General features: G+C 38.8%; 1 protein-coding gene across 1 annotated transcript; it reads left to right on the top strand.

Moving 5' to 3' along the window:
- Positions 1–191: 191 nt before the first annotated feature.
- On the top strand, positions 192–15,689 carry ppp2r5ca (protein phosphatase 2, regulatory subunit B', gamma a). Its single transcript, XM_085343482.1, has 14 exons — positions 192–348; positions 6,616–6,815; positions 9,363–9,473; positions 9,595–9,687; positions 9,849–9,979; positions 10,064–10,123; positions 10,360–10,468; positions 10,710–10,763; positions 10,946–11,116; positions 11,216–11,343; positions 11,722–11,823; positions 11,989–12,061; positions 13,431–13,547; positions 15,342–15,689. The coding sequence occupies exons 1-14, from the start codon at positions 255–257 to the stop codon at positions 15,474–15,476; spliced, it is 1,578 nt and encodes a 525-aa protein (XP_085199608.1). The 5' UTR covers positions 192–254; the 3' UTR covers positions 15,477–15,689.
- The last annotated feature ends 1,695 nt before the right edge of the window (positions 15,690–17,384 follow it).

Here is a 17,384-nt window from a genome sequence, read left to right as displayed (position 1 = left end):
TAAAAAATCCGACGTATGACCCACCTCCTATGCAAGCTCTCATCCAATCATCTCCCTTCTCACGAAGCAGTCCTCGTCTCGATTGAGCCAGAGCAACATGGACTCAGCCAATCAGCTGGCTCCTTCGCTGTTTACGTCACTACCTAGCCAGTTCCCTCCAGCGGCACAGAGCTTCATTTTCTGATCTGCTTTTGTGCTAAAATGGAGGCTGGCCTCTCGCCCTGAGTGGAATCGCCTTCCTGGTTGAGGTTTAGATGTTGACATGCAATAAATCTGGAGACAGGATGGTTGTGGATGCACCCAATTCCAATGGGCCGTTTCAGCCGGTGGCTCTTGTGCACTTCAGAGGTATGTAAGGACAAATTATTCTTCCTGTATTGTCCTATGGAAATTAAGAAGAGCGAGAGAGAGATGTGTGTTGCTGCGCTCCTGTTCCCCTTCACTGGCCTGGCTAGTTAGCCGTTTAGTGTACGCTTATTGCGTCTTAGTTTTAGAAAGCGAGCGGTTTTATCGGAGAAGCAGTCGTTGCTTTTTAATGTTTCGGTGGTTAGCCGTGAGATCCGGGAGCTACATAAAAAAAAATCTGGTTTTAGTAGCTAGCTGCCCATCCCCCCGCCAAGCTAGTGATGTCAAAGGAAGTGAGGTCATAGCCTAGGGAAGGGTCTCTTCTTTAGTTTTTCTTGTGTTTGGATGTAATTGTGTATTTCTGGGTTTGTTGTGCAGCTGGTAATCGCTGTCCGTAAGGCAGAGATAAGTGGAAGTCAGCTATTGTATGATGGCTTCACCTTCTCGGTGACTCTTAACTGGCCTAGTGTATTCTGTCATCTTATAGTGAGTGGGCTATAGGCAGCCACTGCTCTGCAGCAGGCTGCAACCCCTTTCTCCAGCTCCCCCACCCCTTTCCCTTGTTACCGGCTTGCCAGTGGCATGCTTAAAGGCAACCTTTTGCTCAAAACAAGAAATTCAAAACAGAAGGCATCTCACGGGTGCACGTCTTGTAAGCAAAACACTGTGACCCAGCCATTTTTGTCAGAGCATAGCAGCAATATTTTAGGATTACAACATCGGACTCTGCCTCTTAATGCCTGTACAATGTATTCAGTCATGTCTGAAAGGGCCAGCCTGTTACCACTGTACTCCGGGTGCAGCCCAGCGTTAGATGAAGCCTTAGGCAATTATTGATTACTCTCTATTGAGCCAAAGAGGCAAATGCCTTGAATGACAACAGTGTTGTGGTACAATCGGGCTTTCTTTCTCATTCTGTTTCTTCTCTTTGTGAGTCCATCGTTCCAGCCGTGTTCAGATCAAACATCTCTTATCCCAGCATTTGCAAATTTAATCCCGATCCAGCTGAAACTGATTGCCATTCACGCTTGGCATATGAATGAATCAGGCTAATTGCTGTGTTTCAATTCAGTTCTTCCTCTTGCGTTTTTTTGTGAGATACTTATTCTGTTACTAAACAAAAAACGTATTTACACTTGTATAGGTGTGTAAATGCATATGGTGACTCATCTCGGGGATAGACTTGAAGACTTGCATCTATGTTTGCCTAGTCTTAGAAGATTAACTGAGCCTTCCACGCACTACACTACAAGTATTGTTAGCAGAGCAAATGCATTCACACTATACTTTGACACAGTTAGCTGAACAATGGTAAATTAGGCACTCCACCAGTACTTTGACAGAAATGTGGGTTTATGTGCTTAGTTTGTGAAAAATAAGCCCAAAGTAAACAAATGAAATGTGTGATGATACATTTTGTCTCTCAAATATTCTGAAAACATGAACATGGTGCTCGATCCAAAGCTATGTTTATATGTGAAACTTTATTTGCCTCCTTGTCTGTTTCGTCAGACATTATTTAAACAGCAAGCGCTGAGACGCACTCCTCGCCATTATTAGTCACAGTGGAAGCTCGAGCTATAAATGTGTCTCAAGGGTGTCAATGATGCATATCTTTTAACTGTTACCAAACAATAAAAGGGACCTTCATCCGGGTGCTGCACTTGACAGCATCTATATCATGGATGTATTTTTAGGTGTTGCCTACAACCCATTCAAATTTGTTGAAATGGTAGAAAGTGGCCAAACTGGCTCCTCCTACACTGTCACACCTATGACACAGTTTCTTTCTGTGGTGCTATAAATAGTAATTGGTCAGTGTTTACATTGATCATATCGTACCGTCAATAAGGCAGGTTGCCAAACCCGTCCCGGCTTCAGACTAGCAGCTGTTCATTTGACCCATTTACAGAGGAAACCGTATTGACTATGGCTCCAATGTGACTCCCACTTATTTATTATCTTGGATTGAATTGAGGGGTATTAAGATAAATCTTTCTCTGTTCTCCACAAAACATGATGCTTGGGCTTGTGTGTTCATGCACATGCTTCTTCCCACCTAAGGCTTCTATGAGTTATATTAATAGAAGTCACACTATGGTTAACATCATTTTTGAGACCACAACACTGGGCCTTTTTATGTGTTACACAACAACGTGGTTTGTACATTAGGAGTGCACAGAAACTTTACAGTATAGACAGACAGACAGGCTTATGTAATCCGGTTGTTCAGTGATGACGCGACGAATCCTACTTCCGGGTCTAAAGTAGTCTGCGTTTAATATGGCTTTTGTGTTGTTAACATGTTTAATGTTATGTATTTTCTTCTATTTGATCTCAAAAAGCTCCTAAAACAGTCAGTGATCCCTGTTGACCTCCCTCGGCTTTTATTACCGCTAATCATTTATTTAAGCTCAGTTTTTAAAACCTTAGGATGTAACTACAGCCCAGACCATGCAGCAGTATATGAATGACTAACTTCGTATTGTGGATGGATTATCTCAGTTGTTCTCCTGGCTGAAGTTTGGTCCTTTTACAGCATCCTGCCATGCGATTACATTTGTTCCTGACCACCGAGAAAACTCACGTTAACTTTTATCGAGTGGAAAAAAAGTTAGCTTGTTTATATTATGCTAACATAGCTATGTCGCTAGCGGTCACGTAGCAAATCATTATATACCAGCTAGCCCAACTTCAGTAACCCTACAAACGTCACTGCTGTTTAGTTTTCTGTCTTCATTTATGCTGGAAGTGATAGCAGAGCTGTACGTTTTAATTTGTATCCAAAACCCTGCAGTCAGGACATGCTATATTGTATTTAGATAGAAGCTAGCGAGCTAACTCCCTGCTAACTTCTAACTCCGTTAAATGTCATAAATTCCGTTTTCATGGATGCCTGGATGTTAAACTCAATTGTTACACCTGGTAGAGCAGACACTGATCATTTTATTAAAGATGAAAGACTTTAGACAGTTTTTCAACTCTCAGTAATGCCATAGTGATCGTTTGATATATGGACCTGCAGCGGAGTTTAGACCCAGACACGGCTAGTGACGTCAGACTGAACAACCGGATAGGAGTGCCACAAGCCTGGCAACTCATCCCTGGACAGCTTTGTGTCCTGCAGGTCCAATTACCAAATATGTTACAACACAGTTCTTATAGGCTATAGATAGAAATGGTTCACTTAAGGACTTTGGTGCTTAAAAAGATAATAAATGTTAATTTAAGCCTTCTTACAGTTCCACTTGTCTCAGATTGGGAGTTTAAAATGCTGCTCCTCAAGTTTAGTCTACAGGCTTTTTTCTAAAAAAAAAAACAAAAAAAAAACGCTGTGTCAACTTTGGGAAATGGTTTTCACCTGCTTTTGACGGGATAATGAAAAAAGATGTATATCTTGGATGAAGCTCTCATTCCTTGTTATTTCCATTGACAGCCCCGTCGACTGCCAAATCTTTATGGAAGTGGCTGATAATGGCTGTGCACACACTTGCCCTCTCCTCTGGAATTCCCAATCTGTTACTGTCATCAAGATAAATTGGCCAACTTGAAACTGACACTGCAGAAGTGTGTGTGTGTGTGTATTTGTGTGTCCGAGCCAAGTCTCCATTATGTCTGAATAGAAGATCTCTCTTCTTACCTAGAATCTGCCTGTTTGCAAGAATGTGACACACACAGGCTTTGTGTGCACGCGTGCATGTGCACCATCCTCTATAGTGTGCTGTTGACTTAGTCGCTCTTTGTGTAGGTTCAGTAAAAGTAGGGCAAAGCTGAATATGTTTAGCTGTTTCCTCCTAAGTGTCTATCGAGTCGCAATGATTGCCTGCTTGTTTGTTTATTTGCTAATTAATTGAATTGTAATTAAAAACGAGATGGAAAAACATAATGAGACCAGATGGAATTAATTAATCTCAGAATAATATGATTATATGTTGATTTCAAGTAACCAGTTTGCAGTGCTCAGTTTAGTGTTATCAGCTGGTAGCTGGTTGGTGCATATGCACACCTTTTTCTCATTTTAGTCCTCTGCTAAATTCATAAATCATAATTTGCCTCACAACCTAATTTGCTTATCTCAGTAATAGTAAGCTCTAAGCCCACAAGTTGCAGTACACTCATGGAAGACAAATGGGATTCCCCCCTCCCCCCCTCCCGTTGCTGTGCATATATATGATGTACCTCTAGTCACCCATAGCATCATCAGCCTCCCCCAGTGCAGGCTGCATCCAAGTCTTAAGTGCCAGCCCTCAGTCAAGGCTTCACCTTCACTGATTAGTTCTTTTTAGGCTTGTCAGCATATATGGTGTATTTTGGGGGCATGGGGGTATTTTAAGGTGCATTTATTTGTTTGTTGAAAAAGTTGGACACTTAACTCATTCACTGCCATTGACGTCTATAGCCGTCAATTGCAGTGAATGAGTCAATGGGTTTAACTCATTCACTGCCAATGGCTGGCAGTGAATGAGTTAAATAATGTTAAGTCACATTTATGAATCCCTGACTTCTTGTTCAAGTTCACTTCAACAACAACATTTAACTATCATGGTTCTGAAAAAAAAAAGAAAAAAAAGAGCTCCAGAAACAACCACACAAGAAGGGAAGGAATACGACAACACCACATAGAAAAGACAGATCAGGGATCTTGGGTTTGAACAGAGGACTGTGTTACTGCAAGTTGCTCATCGTGTATATTAAATTAGACTGCATTAAACTTCATACTCAAAAAAATACTATTTGTGATGCCACATGGGGTTACAAAAAAAGACTAAATTAAGAGGCAAAAGTTTTTTTTAAAAAGGACTTATGAGAGACAGACCACATTTTAGGCAAATAATTATTTTTTTGCTGTTATTTAACATTTATTTATTAGTGTTGCACATGGGCATTATGAAATCTGAGTTGTTGTTTTTTCTTTTGGTACAAAACACATTAAACTAAATGTAAAAGCTTTCTGAATATGAAGGCTGTAAGTTCTTCTCAAGCTGTTGCATCATGCCAGACTAGTTTGCTGCCTAGCTTCAACAGTAATAAACGGTCACTTTATTATTAGCCATAGCCACTAGTCGCTGCCTTAATGATAGAGGCAGCTCATGTGAGTAATAGCTAATAGTTAAATGGTTAATTTTAATGTATCCACCACCCCGATAATGTTTAGTACTTAAGTGTTGTTGAAATGGAAGCTTTACTGACCTCTCAAATTATTTTAGAGCCCAGGCTGTCGGTCTTTAAGATGCTTCACCCAGTTATGCTAATATTCAGTGTTCAGCTGCTAGTGGGGGCGGAGCTTTGTGCCTCCCTGACTGCAGCATTGCTGTATGTCAGCTGGAGGAAGCAAAGATGCCACTATTGGCATCAGTAAGGTTGCAAGTGAATATCTAATACCACTGTAAGTTTTAGTAACTAGGTATGTTTATTTTATTTATTTATTTATGTATTGCTACTGTAGATGCCTACAATATTTAAAAAAATACAGTTCTGTTTTCAGAATTTTGGTCTGCATTTATGGTTTTTGGATAAGCAGCTGGTTTCTGTTGGCATTGGGGTTTTGTGAAGACTTTTCTTCAGTTCTGACTTTCAAAGGTAACATTAAACATCATAAAAGAGGAAAAGAAATGGGCTACATCAAAGTTGTGTCAAGTAACTACATAATTATGGTGTCACTATGTGTTATTACTGCACCCCATGAGCAGGTAGCACTGAAAATGGTTATTTCCTCCTTGGGTTTTCATGTGTGAAGTGTGCACTTTGGCAAAGGTTGTTTGTTTGTAAGCCTGTGCTCTTGAGCTCAGCTGGAATCAAAGCAAAACAGAGAGTCCTCAAACCACCATGGACAAATGTAATGACTAGCTAAGGTTCCTTTAGACATCTCTCAGTGTGTGTGAAATGGTTAGTGTGACCGTTCACCTAGTTCCCAAATCCTTCTCCCTCTATCCTCCATCCTGTCTTTTCTGCTCTGCTCTGTTAGCCTAACCATCTTAGTCTTTCTCTCAGCGCCCTCAGTTTTCGTGACTCATTTGCTACTCTTCACTTTGTTGCCATTTTACATGTTGCAGTTTTAGCTGTCATCCTTGACAGATAAACCGCCTCCCTTCCTTTCTCTTGTGACCCCCTCACTCACCCTCATACGTCTCCTTTCTTCTATATTCTCAACCACTTTATTTCATCACCACTTTTCAGCCTTCAACACTCGTTCAGTTGTCCCAAGACTCTTCTCCCTCTGCCTTTTCTTCACCCACCTAATTTTTTCCTCCCCTCTCCATGTTTCTTTAGATGTGGCCCCTGCGGAACAGGAGAAGCTCTTCATCCAGAAGCTGCGACAGTGCTGCGTTCTTTTTGACTTCCTGTCTGACCCACTGAGTGACCTGAAATGGAAGGAAGTGAAGCGGGCGGCTCTAAGCGAAATGGTGGAGTACATTACCCACAACAGGAACGTCATCACAGAGCCCATCTACCCGGAGGTGGTTCACATGGTCAGTAGAGCTGAAGGGAGTTAGGTTTATCCCTAATGCTAAAGATGAGGCAGAAACTTGGGCTAAAAATATTGATACTCTGCTAATGTTTCCAATAAGATTTCAGTGGAGTGTTTGTGTAGTACATCATGTTTTGTTTTTTTGGGGTTTTTTTTTTTTTGCATTCATCCGGGTTTTAAATGTTTTTTACGGAGGCTTCTTCCAGTATTTGTTTTTCCAGATAGGAAACTGAAAGGTTTTTTCTTTTGTTTTGTTTTTTTACTGATGACTTAGTAAAAAACGAGCAATGTGAGGTTTTTTAACACTATAAAATATATATAAAGAAAGCATCCTAAGTTGAAGGCGTAAATTTGAGTTTTTGCTTTCTTCTAGTATTAACTTTGCATTACTGATGTGTAAGCCTTTTCTAAACAAGAAAATCTCTTCTCATCACTTGTATGAGTTTTTTTTTTTTTTTTCTTCTAAAAGAATGAAGTAGGTTAAAGCCACTGGGAATGAGAGAGAAAAGGCACATGAAAGCTCTTACATTAAAAGGGGTCTTTTCCAGCAGAGGACTTTCTCTTGGCACACAGAGGGATGCATTTTATATTTTCAGGAGCTACAGCGGTTTGTTTAGGAAGTAATGAAAGAATGGCCTTCTCATTTTTTGTGGCAGCAACTTAACCTTTAAAAAGAATCAAAGTAAAACAAGATTGTTATGACAGGAGGAATTGTGCTAACTAGAGATGCACTAATTGATCAGTAAGTAAGTGAGCACCACACATATTCGATTCCATGCGGATCCACCACATCCTGAGATTTGCCTGCCCAGAAATGTTATTGCACGTCACGCCACCGCAGACAACAACTGTTGTCATTTTGCTTGATAGCATTATGCCAAACACGTAATCTACATGTTTGTTTACGCAATCCACTTCCTCCTGAAAGCAAAATGTAACATGTAAAGACCTGCATTGTACGTGGTTACATTATAGGGTTAATGTATTCACCAGTAATCGGCCATTATTTGTAACCTTTTCCTTATTTCTACAGGCGTGTCAATCTGTATATTTATTCAGCGGGTTGGTGGTCTAATGTCTATTTGACTTGTACCCAATTTCAGTTAAATTAACCGTTTATTAGTTCATATTGTGCAATGTGACAGGTCCCGGGTTCAACTTCCGGAGGAGCCCCCAAATATGTTATGGCCTATCTAGGGGTGGCCAGACCACAAAATAAAGCTGTTTCATCCTAGGCTCATCCCAACCAGCAGACCTTTTATCACTTGCCCAGTGCTGTTCGCCTGTCCACCTAGGGATGGACTGCCTTTTTGTTTGATTATAGTTTTGTCATGGTTTTTCTTAGTTGGGGAGGCAAGTTGCTATCATTTGGTTTAATAACGAGTCAACATATTGTAAATAAACCATTATCAAACTTTACCACAATTGGTAAAGTTTGATAATGATTTATTAAACATCATTATCAGATTTCTGATAATGATGTTGCTGCTTGTGGTCTGACGAGGATGGATCACCCTTATGTTGTGGTCTGGCCACCCCTAGACGGGCCATAACACTGCTCATTAAGTCCTCATTGTTTGATGTACATGAAAGAGCTGAACATAACATGGAAACACCATTGTCAGCCAGCTCATTTGTCTGAATGAAGGCCCTGTTGAGTTGTCGGTGTTTTATGATAAATATGAATTTAAATTAAATTGTTTATGATGGAAACAATATAATTGTGAATTATTGTATCCAGTTGCGTTCATCTGTTCACGTCAACAATAAAGCATTTAACTCGGTTAAATGGAGCATAAAAACAAAACAGAATATTTGAGTTTTACGCTCACTTGTTGTTTGAGAGAATAAAGCTCAGTTGTTTCATGAGTTTTATAACTTTGTTCCCATTTTGAAAAGATTACCTGTAATGTTCAGAAATGCATATAGAGGTTACATAAAATGCAGTGCCCTCTTTTTATTTGTGGCTTTTGTTCTTGTTTTTTTTTTTTTTTTTTTTTTCCCTCGTCTTTTTTCTCTTTTTCATCTTAAAATGAAGAAAGTGCCCTTGGTTATTGGTTGAAGTGCAGTGCAGCACAGCACAGTGCAGACAGTCTATCTACCTTGTAGCCTGTCTTTTCTAACAAGGCACTCAGTGTTTTAGTAGGCCACCTGCACTGTCCCATGATCTGCTTTGTGGGGAAGAAGCCCACAGGGGAGTCAGTTGACACTGAGAGACCAGAAACACAAGATACTTGGATTATTGTGGGCTAAACCCTTGGGGCCCAATTACAAGGACAAAGCTACCATTACCTAGAAGGAAAACATATTTTATGGTCAATCAGTCTTTTTTTCTTTTTTATTTATTTGAAATATCTTTTATAACTATGTTTAGTTTAACGGTGGGCAATATTTTATGTCAAAAATATCTCTTTATTATCCTAAAGTTGTAGTTCATATCGTTCCCTAACAAAACGACAAATGGAAGTCTGCTTAAATTGCATGCAGTCATTTATAGTAAACATAAACATTTACAGTAAGCTATCGTTTTCCTTTTTACTTGTTTCAGTTTGCTGTGAATATGTTTCGAACGTTGCCTCCATCATCCAACCCAACTGGAGCAGAGTTTGATCCTGAAGAGGATGAGCCAACACTTGAAGCTGCATGGCCTCACCTCCAGGTTGACATTTTATTCATTCAGTTTTCTACACACAAGTCGAAAAACGTTTATTTCTAACCTAGAAGACACTCAGAGATTGATTATAATGTGCTTGCATATATTCTGCTTTTGTCTGTTGCAGCTCGTCTATGAATTTTTCCTTAGGTTTTTAGAATCGCCGGACTTCCAGCCAAACATAGCGAAGAAATACATCGACCAGAAGTTTGTTATGCAGGTAAAAAAGAGGGCCTAATATTTTTTTCACGGAACTCTGAAAATCTATCATGTGGTTAAAAATAAATCATGAGAATGGTAGTAACCAAAAAGTTTGTAAAGCAAAATAAATAATAATAATAATAATAATAATATTAACATTTCACTTTCCATCTCTCAAAGCTCCTAGAACTATTTGACAGTGAGGATCCCAGAGAGAGAGACTTTCTCAAGACCACCCTCCACAGGATCTATGGAAAGTTCCTGGGGCTGAGAGCATACATCAGAAAACAGATCAATAACATTTTTTATAGGTGAGTTCATTTTGGATAAGCTAATTGCTCCTTTATCAAGAGTTTGTTTATTGCTACTGAACAAGTCTGAACTTGTTCTTACAGGTTTATCTATGAGACAGAGCACCATAACGGTATAGCTGAACTACTGGAAATACTTGGAAGGTATGGCGCTGGTGTGCGAGCTTTGGCTTTCATAATAAGCACAAGGTGTCCTTGTGCTTATTATGAAATCTGAGTTGTTGTTTTTTATTTTAGTACAAAACACATTAAACTAAATGTAAAAGCTTTCTGAATATGAAGGCTGTAAGTTCTTCTCAAGCTGTTGCATCATGCCAGACAGTGTTTTAGATGTTCTAATGATTCTTTAATGGGTTTTTCTTTTTTTCCCTCTTTGACAGCATAATCAATGGATTTGCCTTACCACTAAAAGAAGAGCACAAGATTTTCCTGTTGAAGGTTTTATTGCCTCTGCACAAAGTCAAATCACTCAGTGTCTACCATCCACAGGTAAGCCATACAAGCTTTTTTAATATTTTTAATTAAAACTTTTTAAAAAAATATTTACGTATACATATTTTCTTGTCCTTATATGATTTGTGTAGAGACTCCTCTTTTCATGAGAGCAGCAGGTCATTCAGTCACTACATGTCTCAGCCAGTCGACTCGTGTCCCCTTTCCTTTTAATTTGCTTGTGCATTGGTTCAGATACTTTGACTGTCCAATGAATGTATTTGTTTGTGAATTGCAGCTGGCCTACTGCGTGGTGCAGTTTTTGGAGAAGGACAGCACTCTAACTGAGCCGGTATGTCTAATAAAAACATGCTAGGGTAGTTCTCATTTAGCTTTATGCTGTTTGTCGAAACTTTGTAATTTATGCGCCTGTTTGATTTTTACACTGTGATGCCTTGTTTTTATTTCAGTGTATTTTCCTTATTTTTAAGCTCAAATCTGCTTTCTGTTTATTCTTCCTGATTGGTTATTTAGGTGGTAATGGCTCTACTAAAGTACTGGCCGAAGACTCACAGCCCCAAGGAAGTGATGTTCCTCAATGAGCTGGAGGAGATCTTGGATGTTATTGAGCCCTCTGAGTTTGTTAAGGTGCAAGAGCCTCTCTTCAGACAGCTGGCCAAATGTGTTTCAAGCCCCCACTTCCAGGTACCGGATGGATAATCACAATTTTCATAACCCTGCAAAGAAGTGCTTAAGTTGTAGTGGCTGTGACTCCTAAAAAAACACTGTATATGTTCTCTTTAGGTGGCCGAGAGAGCTCTCTACTACTGGAACAACGAGTACATCATGAGCCTGATCAGCGACAACGCAGCAAAGATTCTGCCAATTATGTTCCCCGCTTTGTACCGCAACTCAAAAACCCACTGGAACAAGTAAGCTGCATCTCGTGTGGAGATGGTTCTGTGTGTACTTTTGATTACACATAACATCAATCTGACACGATGCCTGGCACAGTAGTTCACATATTTCCCTCAGTTACTTTTCATCTGCTGAACTTTCATATCTCAACTCTATTCACATCACTCTAGACTCAAATTAAAACTGGCTTAAAGGGCGCGTAATCCCTATATATGTTTGCACTCATTCTGTCAATATGCTTCATTTAATGCCACCTGTTTAAAATGTATGTTTTAAATTTTAAGTCTGTCTGTAGTAATAATTTTAGGTTTGATCCTCCAGGGCAAAAGTGACCTTTACACAAATGCTGCTGCTCTTATTTGACTCTCAATACCTATTCCTTGTGTTCATAGGACCATCCACGGCCTCATCTACAACGCTCTGAAGCTTTTCATGGAGATGAATCAAAAGCTCTTTGATGATTGCACACAGCAGTACAGGGCTGAGAAAAACAAGTAAGCATCAAAGTCTCATCTTCCTTCAGTCTTTTAAAGCGATGCTGAAGTGGGGCATAATTACAGTAAGCCTTAATGCTGCAGATGAATTGTTGTGTTGGATTTCACATTAATCAGAGGATTGGAACCGTTTAGTGACAGGAGGGTTGGTGCTTTGTTAAACAGGGAAAAGGCAAAGTCAAAAGAACGCGAAGAGGCTTGGCTCAAGATTGAGAACCTCGCCAAATCAAATCCACAGGTGAGCAGTATGTGAAGTTATTTAAGCACAATCCCTTCTTAACTGTTTGTGAGTCTGTTTGTGTGTCAAACTATATGATATGCACTCCTGACCCTAACTGTTTGGACAGATAGTCTCTGTGCTGAAGTGCTGCCGGTAAATTGGTAAATAAATAATAATAAATTCAAGGACCAGATTCAGTCTCATAATATGCAACTGAAGTCAAAATGCATAATATGGCTTAAAAACAAATGCTACATATGTTTTCCTCATAAAGAACTAAGGCCAGGTTGTCCTTTTAAACCCCTAGCATTTTTTGTAAAAATAATGGTTTTGATTGAGTGAATGGACTGTTTTAAAACAGTCAAATACAATGTTCTTTCTGTGCTAGTGCATACACACTCCAATTAAGCCAATTCATTGGAATTTATTTTACCATCTGTGATGTCATTACCGAAACACAGAGCCTAAAGGAAAAACTGAAAATGTGTAAAACTGTCCAAATACTTGGGTCCAGGTGTGTTTTCTGCGTGTCCTGTGTGTAAAATTGTGTTGCTGAATTGTAGTTTCCTTTCTGTTCTTTCCTGTTGAGGTTTTGTTTAGTGGTATTTGTTTAAAACCCAGCTTAGAGATTCATTTTTCCCTCCCTAGTAATACCACTAGTAACAGTGGAAAGATCTTTGAGGAACAGTGTGTAGTTGTGGTGAATGGTTGAATTGGGAATTTCTATCCTTCTACGAGAGATCTAAAAACTATGGGAGTCATTTTAATTTGGCTAGAAATGTGGTGTTAGGAATCCAAAATAATTTCTTTAAAACTAAAATCAGCATGAAATACGATGGTGTTTCGTTGTTAGGCGTCATTAAAGGAATATTTCAGCATTCAAGTGTAAAAATTGATATCACTTTTATACCTTTAGACTAAACTGGGAACTAAAACTAGCATCTGATTACATTAGCTTAGCATAAGACTGGCTAGCGGTTTCATGCTAAGGTAGTTGCTACAAGCACCTGCTAGCTGTAGCTTATTTACAACATAGCCATGAGAGCTGGTATTAATATGAATGAGTATATTTCCCAGATACACTCAGCAAAAACGTAACATTTCCACCCCAAAGAGCACGACTTGGCTTCATTGTGCTTCAGGTACAATCAAATATTTAGTTTAGTATCTTTTTTTTTTTTAATTTTCTAAATCTGATACAATATTTTTCATATTTCCTTAGTAAAAACTCAAATTTCTAAAATCATTACTTAATGTTTTCAATCATTTTGATTCCGACACACTCTTATTCCTTTTCTAAATCATTCACTGACTTTTGGATTAATTCTTCTTTGCATGCAACTGAAAGTCTTTTCTCCATTCTTTTTGTTTCTTTTTTTCATCATAGTTCTCTATCTATGTTCATTCCTCTGACCTCAATAGTCCTGTAGCAATGGAGACGGATGTCCCTTTGATAGAAGATGTTCAGAGGTTAAAAAAGACAGTTGAGGAGGGCGCAACTCAGGTAAACCTGACTTTCTCTCTGTCTCTTTTTCCCCTTAAAATTACCAAATACTTTAAACACAACTAGCTACAGATAGCAGTTTTATTCATTATTACTATTGCAACTCCAATTCAATAAAAGTTGGGAAACTGTAAAATGCAGATAAACCCATTTTTTATTTGCGGTAGAGCACAAAAAATATTAAGTATTTACACTCAAGAAATATAATGTTAAGAAAATTTTTATTTTTTTTATTTGATGGTAGACATCATTCATCTCAGACAGTTGGGAGAGGGCCATGTTTAACACTCTGTAGCCCCTCCCTTTTTTTTTTTTTTTTTTTTTTTTTAAACTGTAAATGTGAGGCGACCCCGTTAATGGACTTTCAGGAGAGGAATGTTGTCCCATTATTGTGCCTTATAGGATTCCAGCTACTGTCCTGGGTCTTTTTTGTCTTTTCCTTTTTTTGTGTGTTTGTTTGTCTTTTTGTTTCATGGTGCACCAAATGTTTTCAGTTGGTGAAACGTTTAGGCTGCAGGCAGGCCAGTTCAGCTTCTACTATGAGCTGCGGTTGTATTCGAATGCAGTATGTGGTTTAACATTGTCTTGCTGAAATATGCAAGGCCTTTACTGAAAGACATATTCTGAATCTGACCACTTGTTACTCTTTTAACATTGAGATTGCCTTTTCACATGTGCAAGCTGTTCTCTAAAAAGAATGTCACATTTCGATCTGTCTGACCATAGAGCAGTTTTCTGGTTTTGGTCCAGAGAAGACCATAGTATTTCTTGATCATGTTCACATATGGCTTCTTCTTTGCATGATAAAGCTTTAATCTGCATTTGCGGCTGGCACGGAGAACTGTGTTCACAGACGGTGAATTGTAGAAGTGTCCCTGAGCTCATGCACTGATTTTCATGGCAGGGTCATGTTTGTTTTTAACGAAGTGCTGCTTGAGGGGTCAAAAGATCCCAGGCATCCAGTGTTGATCTTCAGACATGTCCCTCGCACACAGAGAGTTCTCCAGATTCTGTGAATCTTTTGGTGGTATACACTATAAATGATGAGATCTCCAAGGTCTTCACAATTTTACAACGAGGACAATTATCCTGAGATTGTTCACAATTTGTAGATGCAGTTTTTTTGCAGATGTGCCCATCTTTATTTCTAAAAACAAAACAAAAAAAACAACCCTCTCTGTTAGAGGCTTTTTTTTTTTTTTTTTTTTTAATGCTCAGTCATGTTACTGATCTGTTTCCAATTAACCCAATTAGCTGCTAAATGTTCCTTCAGCTGTTTCTTTTGAAGTACCACTAAGTTTCTAGCCTTTTGTTGCCCTCTCCCAACTTTTTGAGGTGTTGCTGCCATCAAATTAAAAACAAGTCACTTTTTTTTTTTTTTCTTAGCATTATCCTTTTTTTTCCATTTGATATGTTTTCTATAGTCTACTGTGAGTGAAATGTGAGATCAGCAACATTACATTGTTTTTATTTACATTTTCCCCAGCGTCCCAACATTTTGGAATTGGGGTATCATTGTTGTTATTATTAGCTACAATAGACTACTGGAAAGTGTGTGTGTGTGTGTGTGTGTGTGTGTGTGTGTGTGTGTGTTGTGATGGTAGTTTAGAGTTCAGTATTATGCAAATGACTAAAAACTGTGTAAAGTATATTGCATTAAATCTTAACTCAGCTATTGTGTAGTTTGTAACTTGGATCATGATATCTGTCGCTGTCCTGAAGATTATTTAATAATCCTGAAAATAAAAATGAGCCCAACTTTTCGGCTATTGTTCTTTTCTGTTATTCGAACAGTTGCAGCATGAGCAGCGGAAAGAGCGACCCATGATGCGACGCAAATCGGAGTTGCCTCAGGATATCTACACCACAAAAGCCTTGGAGTCCCACCGCAGAGCTGAAGACATGTTGACCACCCACGATGGACTCTAGGTCCCACAATCTGCTGGCTCTTGGTTCAACTAACCCTCCTACACTCTACAGCCATGGACATCTTTTATGCCCGGGTGCCAGAGTTACACTGGTGATCCAAGCTGGGCTTTCCATCCCTCCTGTCAGTCCCCTCCCCCAGAATACTTAGTTTTCCTTATTCCTGCTGCTCCAGCACAGAAAACCTGTATCCACCTCCCTCCAATTTCTGCTTTCTCAGGTTTTTTTTTTTTTTTTTTTTTTTCCTTTATTTGAAGAGGAGTAGTAGTATATGTGTGTGACTTTTAGACTCGTATTTTCTCATCATTTTCCTCATTTGTTCACCTTCCATTCTCCTCTCACGTCACGGTGCGCTCACTGTAAATGTGGAACCTGAGAGTACAGACAGCACAACACAGGTTCTTCATTCCTTCTTACAAATGTGTTCACAATGGATGGATACAAAAAATTAGGAACTGCCTGACTAAACGTCTGAGGATCGTCTCTTAGTCTTTTCTTTGTTTTCTTTCAAAGGGAACAAAAACAGACCCGATTGGTTCAGATAGAAGATGCAACTTTCTGTTACCTGTTGTATGTTTTCTTTATTTTTGCTGTAACACGCATCTTGTCAGTGCCAAGACTGTTGTGTTCTGTTCGATTCATGTTTGTATCTGTGACTTTAACAGGGACACCTGACGTTGTTTCCAGTCACTGGTGTTTTGGGGTTTGTTTGTTTTTTTTTTATTTGTTGTTGTTGTTTTGGTTTCTTTTTCCACTTAAGACCAAACTGAGGCCTGTCCTTAGCCTTGCAATCTCCCGAAAAGATGGATAGTAAAGACTTAGTTGTCCTGTGGACATCTTGACACTTTTCATTTATTGTTTTGTGCCATATGCCGTTCTTTTGTATGCTTGCTAATTGACATTCATTGGCAATATTTAAAAAAACAAAACAAAAGCAAAACAAAAAAACAGACCATGGTGAAGCCTACAGTTCAAACAATGGTACTGCATGAAAATTGTGTATTTGCTGCCTATATTGTTGGAATTGGTTGTAGCAAGGTGTTGTAAGCTCTCAGTCACATGTAACAGGTGCCTGCTGACTAGAAATGCAGAGCATGGTGCATTCACGTGATGATGTAAGATAGGGTATGAATATATTTATATAAAATAAATGGGGAAAATGTAAAGGGGAATGCAATAGAGGGTGAGTTTTTCCTGTGTTGAATAGAGAATTTACACCTGCAACTCAACTTGTTGGTTTTTAGCATTACTCAGAACATTTGCTCATTATGTTTATTGAATAAGTTGGTTTAATATCCTCCAAGAATTAAATATGGAATTGGTTTATTATCGAACAGAAGTTATTCCGATTTTTTTGTTTGTTTGTTTTGATTTTTCAAGCCCTACCACAAGAGTTACCAAATGTAAAGACGTAGCATGTTTGTTTTGCTACCAGTCCTACTTTCCCTTTTCTAGTTTGTAGGTTTTATAATTTGTGTCCTTCTCAGCGAGGAAGATTTTAAAAGTTCAGGAAATATTTTCCAGTCAGTACCATTGTTTAAACCAAGGTCTGCTAGAGGTCTTCATATTCGATGTGTTGTATTTCTTTGTATTGTCTCTGGAGGTTAATAGTGTGGATGTCAAGTTCTGGATTTTTTTTTTTTTTCTTTCTTTTTTCCGGCCGTTCGGATTGCTCCGCGCTGAAACACGCCGGCGTGAAACGGCCGCAAAAATACCAGATGCTGAAAATAAACTGACATTGTGACTTGGCTTGTTAACTGTATTAATACTGTATTTGCTTGAATGCAAAAAGATGTAAATTAAAACTACCATGTTAAACATGTACCTTTTACCCTGGAGGAATGCCATTCACCAAACTGATTTCTGTTTATGAAACAGTCCTGCTTGCTGGGAGAGATGTTTTAATGAATT

Source organism: Diplotaxodon limnothrissa, linkage group LG19 (genome assembly GCF_057381915.1).
Source record: "Diplotaxodon limnothrissa isolate DT_005_m linkage group LG19, D_limnothrissa_male_GT1.1, whole genome shotgun sequence".
Lineage (NCBI taxonomy): Eukaryota > Metazoa > Chordata > Actinopteri > Cichliformes > Cichlidae > Diplotaxodon > Diplotaxodon limnothrissa.
This window is presented reverse-complemented; position numbering and strand designations above follow the sequence as displayed.

Coding starts and splice junctions, on each gene's coding strand:
- ppp2r5ca (XM_085343482.1), top strand. CDS start 255: ATGTTGACATGCAATAAATCTGGAGACAGGATGGTTGTGGATGCACCC. Junction 10,764..10,945: donor ACAGCACTCTAACTGAGCCG/GTATGTCTAATA, acceptor TTGGTTATTTAG/GTGGTAATGGCTCTACTAAA. Junction 11,344..11,721: donor TCAAAAACCCACTGGAACAA/GTAAGCTGCATC, acceptor TTGTGTTCATAG/GACCATCCACGGCCTCATCT.